Below are 26,888 nucleotides of genomic sequence, written 5' to 3'. Positions count from 1 at the left end.
ATAATGGACTTTCCTATATAATCACATCCACCAAAATAACGATACATCATTCCATTTTTTAATATCCATTTATTTAATATGCTTACTAACCCATTAACAGTTTAATAGCAAATTTGTCTCACCTTCATTTAAATAATTGAAACCAAATAAATTAATGAAATTTTCCATCTAAAGAAATACTGCTAGTGTTTCAAATTAGGAAATGTATAAGCATGATAAAAGTGCCAGTAAACATTTTTTAAATTTCTGAATATCCAGATTATAGAATACTACCTAACAGTATTTCAAATGAATACTTTTCCTGTTATTTAAAAAGTTTAATTTCCTGCCAAAGAAATGATTTCAAATGCACTAATATATCACAATTGTGGAGCAATGAATAAATTTGTATAAACATCAGCTTAACAAAGGCATTTTAAAACAGATATCCTACATATGAAAATCTTGGGACCATTACATGGTATATTTGGACTAGCCAATAGATTGGGACTTGATCATCAGTTAAAATCAAATCCATAATTATGATATCTGAGATTGAGAAAAATTTTAGGATTTTTGAATGTTACATTAACATGCTTCTGTTTTTCATATACCAGTTATTCCTTTTGTACCTGCACAGCATCTTTAACCTTGGGTTTATTGCTATGGATATAGGCTCTGCATTTCACAGCACCCTTAAGGTTTACAGAGCCGCTGCAGATCTGGACTGTGGCTGTGGATCTGTGGTCTGAATTCAGAAGCTGAAAGACAAAATCTATTTAAGTTCTAATAGCCAACAATTAATTATATGAAACATTTAAACATACAAGCCATTTCTGAAGTGAGAAGAAATTTTTTACTGAACCAAGTGTTTGAAAATATTTCCCATAAATTATTAAAAGGCCTTCATACTCCTCCTTACTAAGTTATATATTATTTTCTGAGTATTTTAAATGTACTCTGAAGTTAAACACAACTACATCTGAATCTTTTCTTACTAACATTACCATCTGAAATACCATTACTTATTTAACATATTCATTAAAAATATATTATTTGCAGATTACTCATATACTGCTAAGAGGAAAAGATATATAAAGAAGACATACATATATATATATGTATATATATATATTTGGTATATCATCTATCTAGTAGGAGATACAAGATATACAATATAAGATTTACACAAAAATAACTGGAACACAGAGGTTGTGATAAATTTGGTAAAATGATAAGCAGTGTAAAGACACTCATTTATTTAAACACCATAGACACTTAACTTCCATAGGCTAAAAGTAATGCTATATGTTCCCCAGCAGCAAAAAGGCAAGTCAACTGTGGTTGTCACCAGAAAATGACATTAGTGGTTGTAAGTAGTCACACTTCCACCTTACAATTGCATTCTTCTGTAATCTAAGAAGTGGTAATTCATGCTTGGTTTCAAGATGTTTCACAGATATTTTTAACCTTATTTTTTTTTTTTAAGATTTTATTTATTTATTTGACAGAGATCACAAGAGAGGCAGGCAGAGAGAGGAAGGGAAGCAGGCTCCCCGCTGAGCAGAGAGCGGGATGCAGGGCTCAATCCGAGGACCCTGGGATTATGACCTGAGCCGAAGGCAGAGGCTTTAACCCACTGAGCTACCCAGGCACCCCTATTTTTAACCTTATTATTTTAATAAATGCCAAAACAAGGAGAGCATTAAAACAGTGAAAGTACTACTGGAAGCCTATAAAATCATTATGGAATCAAAAATTGTGATTTTTAAAACAAGATACCCCACAAATGAGACATGGCAAAAATAAAAATTCTAAGTAAACCTAGAATAAATAGGGTCGATTCTGAACAAAACAAGTCCTGCAACTTGTGAATAGTGTTATATGTGCCTTTGCAATAAAGAATAATCAGGAACTGAAGAGGAAAAATGGTGAAGAAACTGAAGGTCTTAATCTGTAACTACTGAAAGCGCATGAACAGTCAATGCCTAATGTAATTCAAGCACAGCTAGTTTGTTTTGTGTGTGTGTGGTTTTTTTTTAGGAATTTAAACTTAAACATAGTTAAGTTCTTATTGGTAGAAAATTTGTCACAGACTGAATAGTTCAAAAGGTTCTAAATCTGTTTAAAAATGTCTTTCATCAAACCAAACAGCAGAGTGGTAATATTCATATTGTATCTAGAATAAGCTTCCTATGATACTTGTAGAGATCATGGATATATCAATAAGCTCAGGGTGGAGGAAGAGTACTTGACTTCCCTTATTCACTATGCAGAATTTTATACTATTGATGAAACTATTCCATTTTGGAACATAATGCCCTATTTCATCTATTTAATATCTAACATATGTTTTATAGTATATAACACATTTATAATAATATATAATATAATGTAATATAACATAACATACAATAGTGCCCTTATAAATTAGGGCACTATTTTCCAAAAATGACAAGAGTATATATTACAGACTACACACACACACCTACACACACATAAATGAACACTCAGAGAGTTTTCAAAAGATGTAAGGATTAACTTACTCCTTTCTGGTAGAAATGTACCTGTGTTCTACAAAGATCAATTCCTCTTGGTTTCTTTGGACTTTGGTACAACTAGTTTACAAAGAGACTCTGGGAACCTAACTTGGTCATAAGTTGAGGAATTTCTGTGATGATGATATGGTATTTTGGAAAAGAAAAGATTCCTTTGGTTATGATGACCAAAAGAAACTTTACGTAAGTGGTAGCACTTGGGGTAGATCTTAAAGTACAGACAGGATTCTGACTGTCTGAATGACAGAGAAAAGATGGCACTGGCAAGACACATTGCTCAACGTTCATAGTAGCAAAGGCTACAGTCACCAAACTGTGGAAAGAGTCCAGATGCCCTTCAACAGATGAGTGGATAAAGAGGATATGGTCCATACATACAATGTAATATGCCTCCATCAGAAAGGATGAATACCCAACTTTTTATCAACATTGACAGGACTGGAGGAGATTATGCTAAGTGAAATAAGTCAAGCAGAGAGAGTCAATTATCATATGGTCTCTCTTATTTGTGGAGCATAAGGAATTAGACAGAGGACATTGGGAGAAGAAGAGGAGAAGGGGGTTTGGGGAAATCAGAGGGAGAGCTGAACCATGAGAGACTGTGGACTCTGAGAAACAAACTTAGGGTTTTGGAGGGGAGAGGGGTAGGGGTTTGGGTGAGCCTGATAGTGGGTATTAAGGAAGGCACATATTACATGGAGCACTGAGTGTGATGCATAAACAATGAATCTTGGAACACTGAAAAAATAAAGTTAAAAAAAAAAGGACACATGGCTCAGAAAATCAACACGATTTTAAAGGCACAGAAAGTAAACCTCTGAAACAGTAATTAAGAAATTAATGAGTAAGCATGCTGAGGCTATGAAGAGTCTTGAATTAGACTCTTCTAACTAGACAGTATAGAGCACCTAAGGAATTTTAAACAAGGAGACTAACACAATCAGTGCCTAACCCTTATATATAGTCAATAAATACTTTAAAAAAAAACCCTAATAAGTAAATAACAAGTGAATGAATGCAAACTGTGATTCAGATAGGATAATCTGAGGTTATATGCAGGATACATTAGAAATATAGAAGATATTCCAAGAGATATACAAACAAAGGTATCAGGAGTTTCAGAAAAAGAATCACTTTGGACAAGACTGAATAGATAGAGACCAGTTAAGAGTTACTTGTAATAATACAGGTAAAATAATAACATTGTAAGGCTAGTGGCTTTAAGTCCATAAGGAAAACAAAAGATGTACTTAACACTGCAAAGTAAGAATCAACAAGACTTGATGAAAGTTGAGGAGGAAAGTGACATTAAATATTTATTGACTACTTATTACATATTAGTCATTTTGAAGTTTCCAGCTCGCTGACCAGTAGAATGACTGATAAGAAGATTTATACTGTATAATAATAATTATCTCTCATAATACTTATTATCTCTCATAATATCTCTCCTATTTTCCCACAGCCTACACATCTACCAACTCCAATTTTACCACTAAAATAATTTTAAGTAAATTAAAAAACCAAGAGGTCATGTAAGCCTATCTAGTAAAAAGCATCTAGGTACAGGAACAGTTTTAAAACAAGGGGCATATCTAAACTCAAAGGTAGTGAGAAGAGAAATTGAGAACACAAAGTTGAATGGCATTAAGTCCAATGACAATTTAGTAAATACTCTATTGTTAAAACAGAGAAGGAAGAAATTAAAATATCCTCTTATGCAAATTATTGTTAAGTCTATTTACTCAGTTAAAAACATATACAATATTTGTGTTATTTGTACAAAATATACAATAAAAAATACTTTTGGGAATAATTAGTGGCTTTAACTTTTTATTCTTCAAGATATCCAACTTTCAATTCTGAAAAGATGTATAATTTAAAACAACCATATACAAATATAAAAATTGCTAATAATGTGTGATTTTGACCAAATCAGAGGTGGTATAAACACACTTCAAAACTGAGTATATGACAACTCCTGGCACACCTGTGCACAAATCCTTTTAAGTCATTGGAACTAAAATTGGCTTATAAAACTTACAACCCAAGGTATCACACACATATACATGTTCTTATGTATATATTATATATATGCATGTTATAATATATATATATATATTTTACACATATATTTTTAAATTGCTCTCTACTGGATGCTAAAATTTTAATTGAGGCAAAAGACCAAAAATAGGTTTTATTAAATATTTTTTTATTAAAATAATGTTTCTTGTAAATAAATTTCCTAGAACCAGACATTTTTTACATGTCACATTTCTAAAATTCTTTGACTCTCTAATTATAAACATAAAAACCGAAACAATTTCATTGTGATTATTCTAAAAAATAAATTTAGATAAGTAGTATTTTAAAATATTTACCAACTGTGTGAGCACTCTGACATCAAAAGAATGACTAGTTGCTTGAACATTTCCTCTAGATTTTTTCTGAAAAAACACAAAAGTTAAAAACTAGATTACTGAGACTGGAGTAGAATACAAAAGACAATTTAGGAACTATCCTACATATATTAAGTAACTCAGAGGAAAAAAATCTTATCACTTGTTTTATATTGGCTTTTTCTACAGATATGTCAATTTGTGTACTATCAATCAATGTGTACTCTTAAAAACCATTAATTCCCTACTTTTATTTTTCCAAAACAAGGATTGGCCTATATGTCAAAGCCAGACTACCTCTAGTCTTTGTAAATAAAGATTTACAGAATACAATCAAAATCATTCATTTACATGTTATTTGTGGCTGCTTGTTCAATTGTAGCCCAAAGTCTAAAATATATACTATTTGCTTGTTTACATCAAGTTCATTGACCCTCACACTAAAGGGAGAGATTACCAAAGCTCCTCTTCAGACATATCAAAGCTATTTTAGAAAGCTATACAGATTCTTTCTATAAAATGGCCAAATTCAGTCTTTAAACTGCTATCGAAGTAAAACATGTACCTTTAGTTTTAAGCAAGCAGTTTATAATTGGGAAATTAGAATTTAGATGACACTCCTTTCTTCAGATTTCAGGATTCCAATTAATTCAGAAATAATCTCCAATCATTTTCTGAAAAAACATTTATTTGCCCTTGACTTTAAAAGACCTTAAGGGGCAGGCGGGGAAAAGACCTTAGAAATAAGAAGTAGATGTAAACTGTTTTCAGGAAGGCAAGAAATAAAAAAAAAGTCATCTTCTATTTTTCCTCAAGCACAAATAATTTCATTAGTAAGCTGATTTTCTCTCAACTCACCTGTCCTTCTAACAGATCACCATCTTCATCTTTAACTTGTCCATTAATCAAATAAACACCATTTTCTATTTGCTTAGCCCAGCGTGCAAGTCCATTCTTAAAAGGAACACAACATGGATATCTTTCAGATATAATGTCATTTCAATTAATCTCCCTAGGGCCCACTTTTTTCCACCTAATAAACTAAAATGTTAATGTGGTAATCAGTAATATGGTATTTATTTCTTGAGTTAACATTTTGCCATTTTTTTCCTTCATATATTTTTTAAAAATGTCTGCTTATAGTTGACACACAATGTTACATTAGTTTCAGGTATACAACATAGTGATCCAACTTATTTATACATTATGCTATACTCACAAATGTAGCTACCATCTATCACCACACAACAGTATTATAATATCACTGACTATATTCCCTATGCTTGACTTTGTTCAGTCTCATAAACAATAACAAAAAAGTATATCCCCAAATTTTGGCAACTTAGCCATATTAAATAATAGTTTTTCTAATCTTTATCCCAAATAACATTCATATCACACACTTAGGAGGCTTAATAAGTACATGATCAGAGTCAAATAAAAGTCAATAATTCCCATTATATGAAAAGTGAGAAAAGAGAAAGAATCTCAAGAATCTATAAAGCAGTACTAAAGAGGAAAAAATAAGCAAGCTCCATTTGTTTCCACAGGAAAAAAGAAGAGAAATGAGATATGAATAAAAGAATGGTATAGAAATACAAAAGGGCTGGAAAAAAGAAAATAAAACTAAAGACCAAGAGAAAAAAAAAAGACCAAACAGTATACTTTTTATATAATTAAATTTTATGTAACTATATTTTACAATCTACTTAACTACATGTTAATCAACAAATATTTATGGAGCACCTATTATGCTAAATACATTAGTAATATAATGCTGTGCTATCTCTAAATTTCTAATTTGACTGGGGGAATACATTAGTCACCCATAATAATATCATTATAATTAGCATGTAATTTTTGAGAATTACAAAATGAATGGCATAGACAACCAGAATAAAAGCAGATTATCTGTTCAGTGATCACTACAGAAAATTCGTTTTGCCTTGATACCTTTGTATTTTTCTCCAGAGTATAGCTGACAGAAGTGGTAGAGAGCGGGATGTGAATATTAATATGAACTATACACTCTAATGAAAGCCATGAAGTTGACAGTCCATTTTGATACTTCCAATCTGCTGGTTTTGCTGAACTCTTTAGCAGTGGGGAAGGTAGAAAAACACAAGATATGTGATGTAGGTAAAATACATGGATCAATAAAATATCATAAAATGTACAACCTAATAACTCATACAAACTGATATCTAACATATTTGGCCAACTTCTTTCATCACAGGGCACAGGTTAAAACTAAATAGAAATAAATCATGCATTAAATTCCCTATTCTTTAATACATTCCAGGCAGCCTTGGCAATTCCAACCCCCAGTGCTAGGGGGAAAAGAATCAGATAATTCATGTAGAATTCTGACAAGTCCTCTGGTTCTCAGCTGCAACTTCAACAGTGTCAATTTGGAAGCTTCTATGTGGAGCAAATAATCAACTGAGTGACTATCAGGTGCCAGATGTTCTCCTTTCTGTCCTATCCTTGCTAACACAATACTGTGAAGTTAGTTTTTCATATTGTTTTTAGACACCGTAGCAAAATTTTAGTCTGGATTCTTCTAGTAGGTAGCCTGCTTACTAGGCAATGTAACTACCAAAAGCCCAGATGCTTTTACTACCAGCCTCTCAGATATAACACTAAATGCATAAATAGGTAGAGAGGGCTTAAGAAAAATATTTGAACAATGAAAAAAAAAATTTTCCTTGCTTGTAATGAAATTAATCATACTCCAAAATAAAAAGTACAGCTGGTTGTGGACATTGATAGGAAGTGAAAGCACCAAAAATTATTAAAACTAAATAACTGAATTTTATTTTAAAAATATTTTGTAATACAAAAATCTTTAAAAAGCAATTTTTCTTACCTTTGGATCATGGATATCATAAGTTCGACAAAATATTCTTTATGAATTAAGGACAAAAATAACCAAAAAGAGAATTCTTCATAATCAAAAGAAAATAAGCCATCAAAAATTAAAAATAAAGTACACGCATCCGAGAGTTTTTATAAAATCATACTGCATATACTAAAATATTTACACATATACATCTATATGTACGTTTGCACAAATACAGACATAACGTGTAAATAAGCATATATATATTCACATTTTAAACTAATATATATGTACACAAAAACTGCTTTGACTATAAAATTTGTGGTACTATTCCCTATTGCTTAAAATCCTGCTAATCACAATGAATAGAATGGAAGCACTTGCAAAATTTTCCTCAAATACACATCCCCTGTAACAAACAGGAGTGCTGGGGTGCCTGGGTGGCTCAGTCGGATAAGCAGCTGCCTTTGGCTCAGGTCACGATCCCAGAGTCCTGGGATTGAGCCCTGCATCGGGCTCCCTGCTAAGCGGACAGCCTGCTTCTCCTCTCCCTCTGCCAGCCGCTCTGCCTACTTGTGCTCTCTCTGTCAAATAAATAAATAAAACAAACAAATAGGAGTGCTGTTTTGAATGCAGTCAAGTCTGAAAATGTTCATTGGGTCAAAGGCCCAGTGTACATAAAACTTTTAAATACCAAAGGAGTTACAAGCTCAGCTTCTGTAGAAATGATCAGTTTTTGAATTTTGTCTTTTCAAGCCCTAATTTACTGGTTCCTCGCACCACTTCGCTTCCCTGGTGTGGCTGCTCCAGCTTAGAAGGTACTCTTGTCCCTAAAAGATGTAGAGAAAAGAACCCTAAAAAGGCTTTTAGTATCACTTGATCTCGGCTAAAGACATAAAAATGTCTTGGATGTCCTACACTGTCCAGCAGTTTGGAGGTGAACTACCCATTACTTTTAGTCATTATTTTGCCTAACCTGTCAGTTGGGCATTGACCTCTCTGTAGAGGACCTAACTGAACATTAAAAAATGGGGTAGTTGGGGGCGCCTGGGTGGCTCAGTGGGTTAAGCCGCTGCCTTCGGCTCAGGTCATGATCTCAGGGTCCTGGGATCGAGTCCCGCGTCGGGCTCTCTGCTTGGCAGGGAGCCTGCTTCCTCCTCTCTCTCTCTGCCTGCCTCTCTGCCTGCTTGTGATCTCTCTCTGTCAAATAAATAAATAAAATCTTTAAAAAAAAAAAAAATGGGGTAGTTGGCTGGTAAGAGCTCAGAAGCCCATTCCTTGCCACCTTTCTCAAACTCTGTAACAATCCTAAAACATGATTAAAGCCATTGTTACGGGGCGCCTGGGTGGCTCAGTGGGATAAGCCTCTGCCTTTGGCTCAGATCATGATCTCAGGGTCCTGGGATCAGGCCCTGCATCGGGCTCTCTGCTCAGCAGGGAGCCAGCCTCCTCCACCCCCACCCGCCTGCCTCTCTGCCTACTTATCGCTGTCAAATAAATAAATAAATCTATCTTTTAAAAAAGATAAATAAATAAAGCCATTGTTATTCTCACTATTGTTGGCAGTCCTGATTATGTATTATTTACAGAAAAAACTTCCAAAATACACCTGTTTTAAAAATACAATATTAATTGGAGCATCTGGGTGGCTCAATGGGATAAAGCCTCTGCCTTCCGCTCAGGTCATGATCTCAGGGTCCTGGGATCAAGCCTCGCATCAGGCTCTCTGCTCAGCAGGGAGTCTGCTTCCCTTCCTCTCTCTCTGCCTCCCTCTCTGCCTACTTATGATCTCTGTCTGTCAAATAAATTAATAAAATCTTTTTTTAAAAAGTTTTAAAAAAATGATATAAATTAATGTTTTGGGAAAAAAACTTGAAGAATATTACTTTGATATCATATACTTTAAAATATAAACTCCTAAATAAAAGATACTTTTTTGTGGAAGAACAAATGTGAAGTGTCACTCGTTCCGAGATTTCCTCTTCTGTGAAATTCCATAATCTCCTTTTATTCATAGATTTTTCCATAGCAAATACTAGCTGAAAGGGAACAAAACACACATCAACTTAATGCAAAATAAGAGAACAAAAGTAAGTGCAGAAAAAGACCATTATTATGACTCTAAGCTCCCAATGAGCTTTAAGATTCCATGATTCTATCATTAAATTTTGTTTTCTTCAAAACAAAGAGTGAAACTGATTATTAACCTTTTGGATTCCACTTTTAGGAATCTATAAAATTTGGGTTCCAATTATAAAAATATAAATCACTGTCATTTATCGACTGACATGAGGAATTAATTTGGGATAATTAGCATTTAAGTTTAGAAGTATAGAATAAAGACTTTTAATTAGAATGAGAAATGACAAGTGATTTTTTTTTAAAGATTTTATTTATTTATTTGACAGAAAGAAATCACAAGTAGATGGAGAGGCAGGCAGAGAGAGAGAGAGGGAAGCAGGCTTCCTGCTGAGCAGAGAGCCCGATGCGGGACTTGATCCCAGGACCCTGGGATCATGACCTGAGCTGAAGGCAGCCGCTTAACCCACTGAGCCACCCAAGCACCCGACAAGTGATTTTTCATATACAAAAATGAAGCATGTCACCCATTTGGGATTTCTTATGAACTACCACAAAAGATGTAAGGCACTATGTAAGTACATATAAAATACAGTATCAGCAAACGCAAAGTAAATCAGAAATAGCGACATACATTTATGCCACAAGTAAGAATTATAGAAACATATATTTCATATGAGTAGAGGGGTCATAAATTTGACTCTAAACTTCTTAATCATAATGTACACAGGGACAAGTCTAATCTGTTACCTAATTCATATGGTCCATAAACTGAACACAACTGATGAAAAGAGGCACAACTTTCTTGGTAATGATATCAAAAGAAATTTCTTCAAAGGTGATAGTAGGTAATATAACAAAGTTCTCAACAATGACCTTATGAGAGACACTAGTTTTATAAGGTTACTTCTTACAAAGTTCCTCACTATAGGCAGCAGAAATAAAGTCAGAAAACAGACACTCAATAATGTCTTTAGCATTTCTTAGCATATAAGCCAAGCAGAGAGAGTCAATTATCATGTGCTTTTGCTTATTTGTGGAGCATAAGGAATAACACGGAGGACATGGGGAGATGGAGGGGAAGGGAGTTGGGGGAAATTGGAGGGGGAGACAAACCATGAGAGACTGTGGACTCTGAAAAACAATCTGAGGGTTTTGGAGGGGTAGTGGGTGGGAGGTTGGGTGAGCCTAGTGGTAGGTATTATGGAGGGCATGAATTGCATGGAGCACTGGGTGTGGTGCATAAACAATGAATTCTGGAACACTGAAAAGAAATTTAAAAAATAAATAGGGGTGCCTGGGTGTCTAAGTGGGTTAAAGCCTCTGCCTTCGGCTCAGGTCATGATCCCAGGGTCCTGGGATAAAGCCCCACATCGGGCTCTCTGCTCAGCAGGGAGCCTGCTTCCCCCTCTCTCTCTGCCTGCTTCTATGCCCACTTGTGATCTGTCAAATAAATAAATAAAATCTTTTAAAAAAATAAATAAATACAATTTTTAAAAATAAATACCATCATAGGTCTAGAAATACAGCATTTCTAAAATCTTGCTTGCTTGTTAGGAACAAAAATGATACAAAAGGAAAAGGAAAAGAGGACCAACTGTATCTCTCTAGCACTGAGGCTACGTTCACCCGATTCAATCCAGTGCCAAACACAACAGGATGCACAACCACTGCGATTAAAAACACATACATTTAGATGATATTTCAAAATGTCAAAGAAGATGAACAACTGTCAAAGATATGTTTATTTAAAATGGAAAAAACATCAGAAATTTGAGTAACTTGCCAGAGACAGGAATATTTCCATTTTCTTCCCTTTCTCCCTCAGGTACAAATTACAAAGATTTAATGAGGGACATTTGACAGGAAAGGTTATAAAACTGGAAGAATCTGTAGAAACTGTGATTCTTATTGGCTGCACACGAGAAAATGTTTTTTGGAGATTCTATGGGGTTTTACGCTTCTCAAGATTATAGGGTCCCCCCTCTCTCAGGGTGGGAAACAACTTTTAGAAGGCTCCTTTGGATCCTGAGTACTAAAAGAGATGAAAGCTGCCTGCACAAAGTTTGCTTTAGATTTGGACTTAAGGGGAAACAGCTTGTAGACCTTCATATTTATTTATAGAACTATGTTACCCAATTTTCTGATATGGGAATAAAAAAAAGAGGTGACTAATGATAAATACTCTGCCCAGGAATACAGAATAAGTATCTGATAATGTTTTACTCTCAGAATTGTGAGAAAATGGAACAGGTATAGCATCACAAAATCTGTCAATTTCACATTACAGCAATCACATGGAACTAGAAGGAAGCTCTAGCAGAATACTGCTATGGTACAAGAAAAACTGTTAAACCACTATAATTTGTCCTGTAATAGTAAAAAATTATCTTTAAACTTACAGCTGTTTAAAAATATATAGTTTTGATTAAAAATAGAATATTTCAGACTTACTCTACGCAGGGCATTCTGAAAATCATTTCCCATTTCTAAAGTTGTAATGATAAAGACTCCAAGAACTAAAAGTCCTCCTGGTAGCATTCTGGACACCTAAAAATAGAAATATAGTATCAGTTAAAATAAGCATTTGTCATTATATGTGATCTTTTTTGTTTGATAAGCTAAATATTAAATCAGCAAACACTCACTGGGTCCCAACTATATGCACAGCATTGAGGTGGGAGCTTTGAAAAATGGGTTAAAGTCTTGAGAAATGGTTGATAATTTGAGGAATGAGGCATCATTATTATAAACAATCTTCCTAGAGTATCCTTAATTTTTTGCCTTTTTAACTAAAGCCATTTAATACCATTAATAGTGACACCTTTTAATCCTTTCTCATGAGATCACAGATTGAAATATCTTCTAAAATTTTTTTAATGGCTTCTACTGTCACCTAAATAATATATAATTTTATCTGCTACTGGTATTTCAGACTCTCTAAAATCCAGCTAATCTGATATGCAGGGCCTCACTTGGCATTATTTTCCCTGAAATACCATACACATATCTGGCTAACTCTATACCTTCTTTCAGACTACTCCCTCAGCCTACACTAACTTTCCCTTACCTTCTATGTGTCTGAATTCTACTGAATACTTCAATGAAAGTCAGCTTGAGGAAGCTGCCTTCCCTGATACTTTGATCTCCCAACTCCCACAAGGCTTTGGTGTAGTTTTCCCATGGAACTTATCATTACTTGTGTGCGATGGTCTGGAAGTTCTTTAAGGGAAGCCTGGGATTTAAAGAGAGGGACTCTGACCTGAATATCCATTCTTTCCTATTTTTTACATTTACTTCAATTTTTTACATCTATTTATTATATTGGGTATAAATGTTATTTCCAATTTTTCTTTAAAATAATATTGTAAAAATGCTAGCAAGACTTTCTATGTTCATGGGATTATTTGGTTAGAATCAATTCCTTGAAGTGGATTACTAGTTTATGAAGTTATATCTATTCTTTTTTTTTTCTCTCTCTTTTTTTAAATTTATTTTCAGCACAACAGTATTCATTATTTTTTCACCACAACCAGTACTCCATGCAATCCGTGCTCTGTAGTACCCACCACCTGGTACCCCAACCTCCCACCACCCCTGCCACTTCAAATCCCTCAGATTGTTTTTCAGAGTCCATAGTCTCTCATGATTCACCTCCCCTTCCAATTTCCCCCAACTCCTTTCTCCTCTCCATCTCCCCTTGTCCTCCATGCTTATGCTCCACAAATAAGTGAAACCATATGATAACTGACTCTCTCTGCTTGACTTATTTCACTCAGCGTAATCTCTTCCAGTCCCATCCATGTTGCTACAAAAGTTGGGTATTCATCCTTTCTGATGGAGGCATGAAGTTATGCCTATTCTTAAGGTTTTTGACCCATATTACCAATTAGTCCTCCATAATATGTTATTTCTCTTCAAGTGACTGTGGCTAGTTCCTAATAACACATTAACCTCTTTCCACCATCTAAACTCAGAGATAAAGTGCTTTTTGTGTGCACACATAGCATAAACACACACAAAACTGATCAGAAAGTTAAATCTTCTTAGATACCATAGTCTATACCTGAATATATTTAATTGTGTCTCCTTGTATTTCCCTTTGATTTCATTAATTCTATTCATTATAGTAGCACATATAAAGCAAAGCTTGACATACAAATAAAGAACAAAGTTTCCATATTTAGCATGGAAATATGCATATTTTCAAAATCACCAACACATAAAAGTAGCCATTTCTTTCTAGAGGCAAAAAAGTCAACCTTTCTTTGTATGCATACAGATATGACTTACATCTCTCTATACATATGTGTGTATATATGCTATATACATTTGTATAAGTATGTAATTTTATGAGAAACAAAAAACCAGGTCAAAATTATTTAGAAACCATTGGGAATTTAAGTTTAAAATATTTAATATTTTCATGAGAAGGTGATATTAAAAATTTCTTAGATTGTTTTACTACACACCAACCCCCATCACAAACACATACACACCTACAGATAAACATGTGCCTCTCTGAAAAATTTAAAGTTGATGGGAGATGGAAATGATTACTTTCACCATACTCTCACATATCCTATTAATTGACATAATCTATTCAATGACTACTTTTAAGTGTATTTACTCAGCATTCCCTCTTACCTACTCCCAAATCTGTTTCCTCCTATGAGAAGGCCAATACCATCTTCCTAGACATCCAGGTTAGAAAACTCTGTCATCTTTAGCTACTTTCTCAAATACTCCTCACTCCCAGTCTACTTGGTCCCTAAATCATCTTACTACTAGCTCTGTGACTACAGTGTTTTGGCAATGAAATTTTAGCTCACTGCATTAGTTAATTCATGCATTCATTTATTCAATTTTGGAGTTCATGTAAACCATGGAAATAGTATGCGTGGCACTAAGGATATAGTCATAAACAAAACAGATATGACCTATCCTCGTGAAACTTAGTATGGGCTCACATCATCTTTTTTTGAACTATTACAGTAAATGATGTTCAGTCTCTCTACCTTACATTTACACTATATCAAGATATTGAAATTACTTTCTCAATTACTGATCAATCATATTAATTGCTTCTCAAGATAGGGAGCTCTGAGAGCCTACCACAGAGCTACTATCTATCAAAGAAATTCCTCACTTCTTTGGATGGCACTCTAAAACCATCTATAAACTGGCCCCTTCCAGCCTTCTGTCTAAATACATTCTTTTACATACCTGTATTTCAATTATACCCAATTGCTTGCTCTGCCCCAACTCCTTCCCTTAACTTTCATAACTTTGGGTCATTTATTCATACTGTCCTTCGCGTGTTCAATGTGTTCTCTGATTTCTACTGACAGTCCTATTCACCTTACATGTTCAGAAACTTCTGTGAAGCCTTTTGATTCCAGCCATTGGCAGGTATTTCATTATTCAGCATCCTATATTCTTATAGCACTTTCCTACTTTTTTCCCCATTTCTCTTGTGGTAATGTCTTTCATTTTGGTTACAACATACATTCTAAGGACATTAAAAAGAACATAACCAAACCATCATTTTATTCTCTCAGTACCTATATTAAGTATTTGAAACAACCTGACCAGCAACTTAATCATCAATAACAAGTATTATTTTAAAGAACACTTGGAAATAAGCTAAAGGACCAATAACAAAAAGAGATTAAAAAACATAAAGGTTTTTAAACATTAAAAAGCATAAAGGTTAACAATCGAAAAGCATAGCATATAAAATCAAAGGCTTTCAAATCAGACTGCCTGGGTTCAAATCCCAGTTCCATCACTTATTATGTAATCTTGAGTGGGTTATTTAACCTCAAGTAAAAAAATGCTTTTTAAAATTAGACACAAGTAGTCAGCAAATGAAAAATATAACCATGGACAAAACAGAACAGAACAGAAAAATTCTTCTATCACTGATATACTACATAAGTTTTGAAAATTTAAAATGAGTATTCTGAGGTCCTAATCTAGTAACCTGAGGATGAAGTGCTTTTGTTCTGTTGGTCAATAAGCACAACTTAACTATATGAAAAGACAAATATGGCAACCTGGTTGGCATGTTCTGTGGCCCATTCTTCATCCAAGTTATCCAACTTAGCTTTTTGTTGATGTTTGAGGTTCTCATTTTGTTCCTCTTTGGGTGGCGTTCTAGTGGCAAGAATGATATAATCCTTTTGTGAAGAACACTTAAAAACAAATTAGAAAAGCTTATTAGAGTGACATCTCATTGAAGAATATAAAGTTCTTGTGACATGCAAAAACAGTAATATTCATAGCAGCTTATATTATTAATACTTTTATTATAATGGAATCTATAAGGAAACCAAATCGTTTTCCTCACACATCATTTATTTATATACTTAATATCACCTCCATATTTGTTTGGGTATCTTCAATATGAATCATATAATGGTCCTTATAAATAGCTTACTGGATAAGTCAATGTACTGTACTGTAACTAAAATAAATTTGATCAATTTTTTTGATCAATTTTGATCAATTTTTTTTTAGTTATATTTATTTTCTAGATAATCTGAACAGATTGAATCGTTCAGCACATATAAAACCTCAGTAAAATAAAGCAACAATAGACCTTGTGTTTCTTACTTCCATTGAAACAATGGTAGTAGGGAACTTGTATATGTGTGTCCACAGAAAAGCAATGGGGATGGGGGATATATAATTGAAGTGATATCAGATTAATGTTCCTCAGTTTTAATAGCACTTAAATGGTAACCAAAGGTGGAATATCTGAAGATAAATTCAGGGAACTTTTAATGGCTCAGTCTCACTACAGTGAGAGTTTGCTGTAAAGAAAAAGTAAAAATAAGACAGATAAAACCAGTTATTGTGGGGTCATTCTCATACATGACCTGAAATTGCCACTGTGAGTGTCACCCTGGAATAGAAAATAAAGGAGGAGAAATTATTTCTACAAAAGTTATTTCCAGAAAGTTACATTCAAATGCACACAAGAAAAGGCAGGTGCTGATTAAGCAAGCATGACTTTAAAAAGAAAAAGAAAAAGACCCAGAGAGCAGGAAACAGGCAAGCTTGAGGAAAAGAAGAAAAAAGTGATGAACCCTGGAATAAAGAAGAAGGAACGTACTGGAAGGGATGAAAAGGCAGAATAAGGAAATCATGGAAGGAAAACCGTAAATTGTGGGAGACTTGTTTATATGATGGTAGTTTTGCCAATTTCCAGAAACAGCCTATGTAAGTAAGACAAGTTTGGAAGAGGGTATTTCTCTCTGATCTTTTATCTTTACTGAAGATGCCTTTCTCTGAGACTCTTATTCCCTTAAATTTTTTCAAATAAAGGTAAATATAAAACCTTAAATAAAAAAAGTTGCTAACAAAAAGAACCCCATATTGGATGCAAGTAACCTCAATAAAAAAGTAGTTCAGGGAGCCTACATGGCTCAGTCAGTTGGGCGGCTGCCTTTGGCTCAGGTTATGATCTCAGGGATCCTGGGATCAAGGCCAGTGTTGGGCTACTTCCTCAGTGGGGTGTCTGCTTCTCCCTTTCCCTCTGCCCCTCCCCCTACTTATGCTCTGTCTCTCTCTCTAATAAATAAATTAAATCTTTTTAAAAAAAAGTAGTTCAGATTATTACCAAGAGGGGTAGTTTGGCTGTCTAAGGAGAGGTCTCATAGTGTAGTGTTACCTGGGTGAACAGGACAGGGTATACAGTTAGTCTTACAAGTTAAGAAATCACATTTGTGAAAACCCTGAGAATGACCTGGTCTCTCAGGGCTAGAATGACATTAACTAAGCTCATTCAGAATGATGCTGAAAACAAGAATACCATGAAGGGTATACACATGACTCTTCTGGATAGTACATTCTTTATAAGCAGATAACATGTGGCTTCAAATTATAGGAGAAGTAGCTTCAAAATCTGGGTAGAATCGGAACAAGAGAAGCTAATTACACAATTTGAAGGTTGTAAGGCATTATGATAAATATCCAGAAAGAAAATTGTGACAATAAAACTATTTTTGCTACTAGGTATCAAAATCAAATCCTTGGGCCACAGTGTACTCTTCCCTAAATAGTGTTTGGGTGGCATAGCCAGTTTGTCCATGACTCTCCTTTTTTTATGGCTTTCTACTGCTAACCTATCCTCCCTGCTGATTACATTTGTCTTCAATTATAATAAATCAGCAGGTGCTTATGCTTTTTAAAGTAACTGCCCAAATCTCTGTTCCATTTTGTACTGATTTTTAAGGATTAATTCCAAAAAGGAAATCACATTTGTTTTATTTGCAAATTTCTATTCCCTTGTCCTCTCTCCACTGAATCAACATTAAAAAAAAATTCAGTAAGATCAGTGATTACCATAGCATGTAACAAAAGACATGACCACTAAATTGCCACAAGAATGAGATAAAACAATGGGAATAAAGTTGTCAAAAACTACTTTTGAAAAAATTAGACAACCAGGAATCAATAAAGATTAGAAGAAAGTACAAAACCCTTGGAAAGACAATAAAATATGCATAATTTGACCAGTGAAATTCTAATTTTGGAGTTTCTACATTATAAGTTATGTTTACATTGTCAAAAGGAAATGTGTTCTGACTTAAGCAAACCTGGGCTTGGTTTGTCCTGCTTCTCCACATTTTTCCTCAAAGACCATTTTAAGTTCTTCTACATTCCATTCCTCCATTCCCTAACCTTGAGCTTATGGTTAAATAGCACATTTTTATCAATAAATGCACTAAAAGATACATACCTGTCCAATTAAAAGACCTGAGACAAAAGCCTTTCCTTGAAGATTTATGTTTGAAAGATACTGGCCAACAGTCTCTTCTACAATGTAGGTTCTTCCCATTATCGGGAACTAATTCAATCTCCTAAATTACAAGAAAAAGATACATGCCATTTTTAGGTAAAAATATAATTTGCAATGTTTTTGTCATGGGGGTTATATAGCAACAGAAGTAGTACCATCCTGATTACTATCCCATGCCTTGCAGAGATTGCTTGTTAGGTAGGGTATTCTTTCCTGCAAAGTTCAAATGTAGCTTCAGAATTCTCGACACAGTGCTGCCTGGAATGACTACCGATCAACTAGAGTTGCCATAAAAGATAAAACTCACTTCCATTATCTAAGATAAAGGGAGAGAATGCTAACCTACTAGTCAACACAGCTAATTTATTTACTACTCCTTAGTTGTATCATTTTTGATAGTCTATTCCTGAGCCTTATTGTAATCATTTCTAAAACAGGAAAGAGGACAATTTCTGAACTGCTCTTAGCAGGGAGAGACCAAAATCATTGAGACTCAATACGCATACTATGAAGAATTACTGTGTACTAGAAATTGTGGCAAGTGGGATGGCACAAAGATGAATAATACTTGACCTATGGCCTTGAGTAACTCACAGCATAATTAGAATTATGGAATTCGATAAGCAGCAGTGCAATAATAATGAACATTTACAGAGTTTTTTCTAAGTACTTTATATATGGTAACGTCTGTAATGTTCACAAAAACTCTAGGAGGTAGGTACTATTATTATAAATCCTGTTTTATAGATGAAAAACCAAAAGGAAGAAAAGCAATGTAACTTGCTAAGCAACAAAGCTGGTAAATGGCAAAGGTGGGACTTAAACTCAGGTGGGATTTTATAAACTCAGGCAGTCTCACCCTAGAATCCATGCCTTTAAATGCTATGTTCATGCTGAGGAATCATACCCAGTCTCTCAGTTAAACCTTTACAAAGGGTGGTCCTGTTCTGCACTCCTATGCTTGTTCTCTCTCTCCAGTTTGTAAACAGCAGTTGCAGCATTTTGAATAGAAAAAATAGTCATTTCAATTGTGCAAAAAGTTTCAGTCTTATTTAGTACAACAAAGTCAAGGCAATTGCAGATGAGGTAGGGTGGTGTATCTGCCACCAGTTAAGTAAACCTCCAATCACAATGATTTTGCATTACTCTAAAAGTAAAGCCCAGAGAACTGGTTCCAGTCTGAAATTGCCTACTGGATGTTGTTTTTTCAAAGAGCATGTTCAGTTTTGTCTCAAAGTGCATTCAATTTCTTCCCAGCTCTTTTCCAACAACTGCAAGTAAATTTGGTTTGCACAAGAGTTATTTTTAGACTAAGTCTACAACTGCCTATCTAAATCATTAATGCTGCTATAAATTTAAAAGTTTTCCACTTTTAATAGTGCCTTAACATATTAAACTTCCCTCTTCTCCGTCACGCTATTCCACTCCTTTTCCTTCTGCCTTAATAATTTTTGAGAGAAAAAGCAGTGACAGTGACTCCAAAGTTATATGTAACTTCCCAATCTTATTTTTCCAAGGCGTCACCCAGTAATCATACTACTTTAATGCTTCTTCAAAACTTTAAAATATAGCCAACGATACTTTACAAAGGACACTACTAAAAACACAGATCTTGCCTAAAACAGTTCAATTTATCCTAAAGCATTGTGTGACAGCATAAGGTGTGCAAGTTGTCCAAGCATTGCGACTTGAGACAATTCAATCTCTTTGTCCTCTGGTTTTCTAGTCTACAAAATAAAGATTCTGAATCAGGCAAGTCTGAAAATCTATCCAGGTTTAGGACTGTTGATTCCCAGTAGAGGATATCTGCATTTTCCAAATAGCAGATCACTAATCGTGAGCCAAGGGCATAATGCAATACTACGCATACCAGCAACCCTAATTAAAGTGCGTATATAAAATATTTGGGGGGGGGGGATCAACTTGTCCTTAATAATAATCACAAAAGGGCTGCTACTGTGGGAACTGAGTGGGGGGAGGGGGAATGAATTGCTTTATTTTCACTGAAGAAGTTAAGAATTCTTTCGGAAGAGTAATTAAACATGACATAATCTACAGATTCAGCATAGAAGTCACAGAATCCCGATCTGGACACAAGCAGTTCCATGACGGAGGCAAGGTGATAAGCGGTTTTTAAGAATGTGTTTTAAAACTTTTGTTATAACGGTTATTCCATCTTGAAAATAGAAGCATATGGTAGCCCTTTCTACAGTATTACCTTAAAACATAAAAACAAAGGCTAGAAAGCCCTCCTGCATTACTTTAAATCCTCCCCCTGAAAAATTAACCAGGATCCGTCAATTCCTGTTGGTTCGCTGTCACCCGCCCCGCCACATACCAAAGGCATCTAAGTCCGCCGTCTTAAAGTAAGTTCTGTCATAACTGGGCTTGAATGTGGTACCCGAGGCTCTGCCCCTACGTTTCCTACACTCGGTTCCTTTTCTTCCTCCTGAGCCCGAGCGCACACACTCAACCCTCACAGACACTTCTTAAACCCGAAGGCTGACTCACCTGCGCTCAGAATGTGCCCGTGTGACAGACAAATCTGTCAAACTGTCAGTCCTTCTCAGAAGGGGACTTAAGGGGCAAGTACAAGCCAGATTCCCCTCGGGTCCAAATTCCACGGCCAATGAATTCATCAGAAAGCGACAAACTTCCCACACCTCACTTCCCACTTGAAACCCAGGGTCTCTGGAGTCGGGTGGCGCCGTCTGATGACGCACGCAGTCCCCCCTTCCTTCATCGCAGTACCTCAGCCAAAGCGACTGCGGTCGCCACCCCGCCCCCTTCCGGGCGCCATTGAGAGCGTGGCGGTAGCCCGGCGACTGCGGTCCAGTCCCTCCCGGACCGATGCCCTCTAGTGGTTCAGTGTCTAGAAGCCGTCAAAGAGGACGACCCATGGCATCCCGGAGCCTAGACGGTAAGGCCGCCTTGCTTTTCCGGGAGGGACGTTAGTTGACGAGTACTCTGTGGCGCCACCTCGCGGATAGTGGTTATGCTGCCGGGGGAGGAGACCGTGGGGGGCGGGGAGAAAAAAAGGGAGCTGAATGGGCGGTGCGCAATCAGGCTCACGGAAGGGGTTGAGAAAAACACTACGTTTCCCGCAGGCCCGCGCGGATTGAGGCGGGTGGACTGGGGAACCGGAAATCAGACTGGGTCAGAGGCCGCGGCTGAACTCGGTTTCCCAGGGTGCCCCGCTTCCGGCGGGTGCGCGCGCATTTCGGGCGCGGGCGCGTTTGGTGCCGGCGCTAAGGCTGGACTCGATTTCCCAGGGTCCCGCCGCGGGAGCCTCCGGCGGGCAGGCGCACGCGAGCCACGGAGCGAGGTGGCCGAGGCGGCCGCCCAGGCTTCTGGGTCCTCTTGGTCTTCGCCTTTCTTGTCGGTTTCTGCTGCGCAGGCTGCTGGCCCCGCGGCCTCCGGCCCGATCGACATGGCGGCTGTGTTGCAGCAAGTCCTGGAGCGCACAGAGCTGAACAAGCTGCCTAAGTCCGTCCAGAACAAACTGGAGAAGTTCCTCGCGGACCAGCAATCCGAGATCGATGGCCTGAAGGGGCGGCATGAGAAATTTAAGGTGGAGAGTGGTAAGTGGCGACAGTCTTCCCGCTCTTGATGCTGGGCCCGACTCCTTAGCTGTGGCTGGTCTTCTCCCCTTGCGAGCTGGCTCTCTGCCTACGACTTCCCCGGTGGCATCACTTCCCCGGCGCCTTAGATCGCCCCGAGGCCTTCTTTTACCTCCTCTCACAGTTTGAGAAGAAGGCGCCTTTTTGTTTGTTTTAAACGGAATTTACACTTCGTTCCGTTTTCTTCGTAATTACTGTGGTCTTACTGAGGGACCCTTAGGGTTCGGCACGTAGAAATTGTGAAGATCTGGGTGGGTTTACTCCGGGCTAGCGAGAGGCTGCGGCGCCTGTCTCTACACCTGGAGTACCCTATCTTTATGTTGCCTTGCGGGTAATTTCCGCTCGCTTTTCTGCACACCTGCCTTCAGAGTTGTTTGTCTAATGGACTGCTTCGCGCACTTAGTTCTGTTTTTCAGTCCTGCGCGCTGTTGAGGTGACGAACTAGATGGTCGGATAAAAGAGTAGGTGCCTAAGACAGCATTGGAAACACAGTGAACGTAAATGAGTTTGATCCATCGGATTTTTCTCTAAAAGTTGGGGTTTAAAGACCCGTTGATAGGTACTTACAGTAGACCCTCAAATAAGAAAGTTACCGACAATAGTAACTTGAATATCCGGTAAGAAAGATTAAAATCATACGAACTGCCGTTAGTGAAATACAAACTGTTATTTGTCCTGTTCACCTGGGGGTATGGGGGGGTATGTTGCTGTTTTTGCTAAACTGATTGAAAATTCTGAATACATTATCACTTCAAAAATGTAATTATCAAGCGGAATTGGTGTCAAAAAGTAATTCTCTGAATCCCAACACTGATGATACAACGCGTCTGTTCATTAACTTATACATAAATATTGATTGTCGTCTTTGTGCTTGATACTGTGCTGAACAGGACACACTCAGTCCTTCCCCTGTAAAGCTAACTCATTTTTTACATAAGGTTAATTATTTTATGTTTTTGGATATTTGAGTCTTTCAACAGAACCATTTTTTCCCCCCCAGTTGTTTTTTTTTTTTTTTAATTTTTAATTTTTTAGGAACATATAATGTATTATTAGCCCCAGGGGCACAGGCCTGTGAATCGCCAGGTTTACACACTTCACAGCACCCACCATAGCACATGCCTTCCCCAATGTCCATAACCCAACCACCCTCAACAGAACCTTTTAAAACAAAGCAGTGTTTAATCCTTTTTTTCCCTCCATTTAATAAGGTTTTTTGGGGTTTTGTTTGTTTGTTTGTTTTTTGTATGTGTGTGTGCTTTATGATAAAATGTCTACTGATACTTGGGGAAAATACAGAGATAAGTACTAAGACATATTGCCTACCTTGAAGAATTTCAGTCTTGTGGAACAGACGTAGAAGTTTGAAAACCCCCTGTAGGTCTTATTTTCTTTTGTTATGTTCATGCAAGTCAGCTGGAAATGTTGAAGTTCTGTGCTCTTATTTATCTTTACTCAGATTCTCTTATTTGGAGTGCAATTCAAATACTGTGTCTTAAATACTAAAATCAACATCGTTAAAAAATAAGTAGCATATTGACTGTGTGTACATGTGTGTTTGATTTTATTTTTTTCTCTGCTTCTGAAGAACAACAGTACTTTGAGATAGAGAAGAGGCTGTCCCACAGTCAGGAGAGACTTGTGAATGAAACCCGAGAGTGTCAAAGCTTGAGGCTTGACCTAGAGAAGCTCAGTAAGTATTTTTACATCCTTATTTTATTTTTGTAGTATGGAGTTCTTTAGGTACTTTTTTCTATGCTTCGGAAACATTGATTTACTATTTATGAAAATACTGATTGTTGTTGTTTTCATTTATAGTGGTATTTGGAGTTTTCACTTGATGGTAAAAACTTTATGAAGAACATATGGTTTAATTTATGGTCAGGAGACCTCGGTTCTAATTTTGACTGCTATAAAAGCTCTTGTCATATGTAAATCATGACATACAAAATGACTAGAACCACCTGTCCATCTGCTTACATAACTGTACAGATAAAATGAGAGTTGTTTGAAAGCGTTTTTAAAAGTCATAATGCATTATGCAACTGAAAATGTAATTAAGGAGAGAATTATTTTTAATTTGTTGAAGATTAAAGCCTATTAATTTCATTATTATGTTAGAAATAAGTATTTATGAATTCCAGGGTGTTTCCTCTTTAAAACCTGTTTCTTGGGAAAGATGAGTAATTTCCTTTTTTTTTTTCCTTTTTTTTTTTCTTAAGATTTATTTTTAGAGAAAGTACAAGGGGTAGGGGAGAGAATTGTTAGCAAAAATGAGGCATGAGGCTCAGTATCACCCCCCTGAGATCATGACCTGAGCTGAAAACAAGAGTCACATGCTTAACAGCCTGTTCTGCTCAGGTGCCCTGTGTAATTTCCTTTTTAATAAGTTTCTTATATCATTAAGTTCTAGAAGATACACAAGATCTCATTTAAAGGTCCTGGCATTTCTCAGGAAAATGATGTGTATTATTGCTTTGCTTATGATGGGAGAAAGCAAATGTCAGAAAAGATCTTTATGGAGTGGGGGCATAATATTTGTTATTAGATATAGCAGGATTTTTAATTTGATCGGGAACACAGGAAACTAATAAAAGAATAGTTAATATTTCAGCCTTTTTTCTTAACCAGGTCTGTGCTCATCAACTATTTAGGTCATAATTTTTTTCCAGCTAATTTTGAAACGCTTAATTTTTAAAATATATGTATAATGATATATATACATAGGTAATGAGGGCACAAGTAATTTATCAAGTAGCTAGATCTGGTTCAATATCTGTATATAGTTCTGCCTTGGCATAATAACTAGGTCTGTAGAGCTGAGGTGCTAAAGAATTTCAGAAAAATTACCATGATTAAAGCTTCTTTTATGCAGTATGGAAGAGGGAGGAGGAGGAGAAGAAGGATAAGGAGAAGAAGGAAGAGGAGGAGAAGATAAGGATAAACCTAGACACATATCTAAAGTATGACTTTCTAGGGTATACAGTTATGTTCGTGTTTTTTCAGTTTATCATCCCAGATCTATAAGTTTGGAAAACAGTATATAATATTAATGCAGAATAGAAAATTCAGACTAATTTAGCAGGGTTTTCCCCTATAATCCAGTTATTTAAATAGAACTAAAGATTGGAAATAGTAATAACGTATTTACTTATTAAATTGCCAGAACATAACATAGGTGTGTTTCAGAAAGTCTATTTTTCCTAGTTATCTGCATGCATTTAGAAAAGAAACTGTCAAGGGGAGGTAGTTCAGTTTCAAGCATAATTTCTTTTCCTCCACTTTGAAGGCTCTTTTTAGAGCGATAAACAAGCTGAATCACAATGATCCGTTGTTGTTATTTACTTTGTATACATTTTATATAGTTCAAATTTAGTCTGTTGATCTTGGTTTTGTCTTTACTCTTCTGATTTGCAAATATTATTCATTGTTATGATTGACTTAGAGGAATCATTGAAAAATTATTGAAGTGCTAATTGTATATGTTTTTTCCTATAAATGTTGGTTTGAATCATCACAAATATGATTTTGGACACAGGAATAGCTTTTTTAAAAATCTGGTCTTGGGGCACCTAGGTGGCTCAGTCGGTTGGGCATCTGACTGTTGGATTCAGCTCAGGTCTAGATCTCAGGGTCTTGAGTTTGATCCCTGTTTTGAGGTCCACACTGGACATGATGCTAAAAATAAATAAATAAGAGGGGCACCTGGGTGGCTCAGTTGGTTAGTGTCTGCCTTCAGGTCAGGCCATGATCCCAGGGTCCTGAATTGAGCCCTGCATTAACCTCCCTGCTCATCAGGGAGCCTGCTTCTCCCTCCCCTTCTGCTGCTCCCACTGCTTCTGCACGCGTGCTCTCTTTCTCTCAAATAAATAAAATCTTTTTTAAAAATATACAAATTTTGGTTTAGGATTAAATTTGGCATAGTCATGAATTTGAAATACTGTGATACTGTGTTCTATAACTCAGCCTTTCTGAGACTCAGTTTCTTCATTTTAAAACATGTATATGGGTGGCAGTTGGATGAAAACTCTCATTGTAGTTTGTAAGTTTCTGTGTATATATTCATAAAATTCCTTTTATCCAGACAATCAACTGAAGGCACTAACTGAGAAAAATAAAGAACTCGAAGTTGCTCAGGATCGCAATATTGCCATTCAGGTAAAAGTTATTTCTATGAATAAAGCTAACTATAAACATGATATGGTGAAACATGTTCTATTAGGAGAAACTACTACCCGAAATGCATATATATAAATTCCTTAATTGGACCTTTATATGTTTATTGATTAGGTATTTCTTTTACTCATCAGAATATGTTGGTGCTTACTATAAAAAAAAAATTTGTTTAAACACTATAGCTATTAAGGTGGTGATTTTTTTACAAATTCACATTGTAAGTGAAGTGCCACAGAACTGTAAGTGGGAGAGATATTCATAGATTTATTTGTCCTCCACTCACCCACTTACCTACCTGTTACCGTTCCTTTCTTTTAGATATTTAATTTAATAATGTTGTTTATTTAATTTAATACTTATGTTGTATTTAATACTTAATGTTGCTCAGGCATTATTTCAGTTATTGTGATTCATTTGGGAATATGG

At 36.0% G+C, this 26,888-nt stretch overlaps 2 protein-coding genes across 3 annotated transcripts in view; one reads left to right on the top strand and one right to left on the bottom strand.

Annotated features, from left to right (window-relative positions):
- Nucleotides 1-21,389, bottom strand: part of ODR4 (odr-4 GPCR localization factor homolog) — a 37,783-nt gene extending 16,394 nt beyond the window's left edge. The window contains exons 1-10 of the mRNA XM_082704071.1: nt 21,178-21,389; nt 18,607-18,727; nt 15,917-16,054; nt 12,312-12,407; nt 9,711-9,817; nt 7,806-7,842; nt 6,890-7,030; nt 5,795-5,890; nt 4,919-4,984; nt 612-740 (exon numbers count right to left, since the gene is read on the bottom strand). Of these exons, the coding sequence (XP_082560197.1) occupies nt 612-740; nt 4,919-4,984; nt 5,795-5,890; nt 6,890-7,030; nt 7,806-7,842; nt 9,711-9,817; nt 12,312-12,407; nt 15,917-16,054; nt 18,607-18,705 (909 nt within the window). The 5' untranslated portion in view covers nt 18,706-18,727; nt 21,178-21,389. The remainder of the gene's footprint in view (nt 1-611; nt 741-4,918; nt 4,985-5,794; nt 5,891-6,889; nt 7,031-7,805; nt 7,843-9,710; nt 9,818-12,311; nt 12,408-15,916; nt 16,055-18,606; nt 18,728-21,177) is intronic.
- The window catches only part of TPR (translocated promoter region, nuclear basket protein), a 66,229-nt gene continuing 60,706 nt past the window's right edge, over nt 21,366-26,888 (top strand). Inside the window, exons 1-4 of one of the 2 annotated variants that reach the window (XM_082704062.1) lie at nt 21,366-21,586; nt 21,939-22,247; nt 23,875-23,979; nt 26,371-26,444. In XM_082704062.1, the coding sequence (XP_082560188.1) occupies nt 21,517-21,586; nt 21,939-22,247; nt 23,875-23,979; nt 26,371-26,444 (558 nt within the window). In that variant the 5' untranslated portion in view covers nt 21,366-21,516. The remainder of the gene's footprint in view (nt 21,587-21,938; nt 22,248-23,874; nt 23,980-26,370; nt 26,445-26,888) is intronic. The other variant, XM_082704063.1, reaches the window with a different exon arrangement.

This window comes from Mustela nivalis, assembly GCF_964662115.1.
Source record: "Mustela nivalis genome assembly, chromosome: 16".
Classification (NCBI taxonomy): Eukaryota; Metazoa; Chordata; class Mammalia; order Carnivora; family Mustelidae; genus Mustela; species Mustela nivalis.
This window is presented reverse-complemented; position numbering and strand designations above follow the sequence as displayed.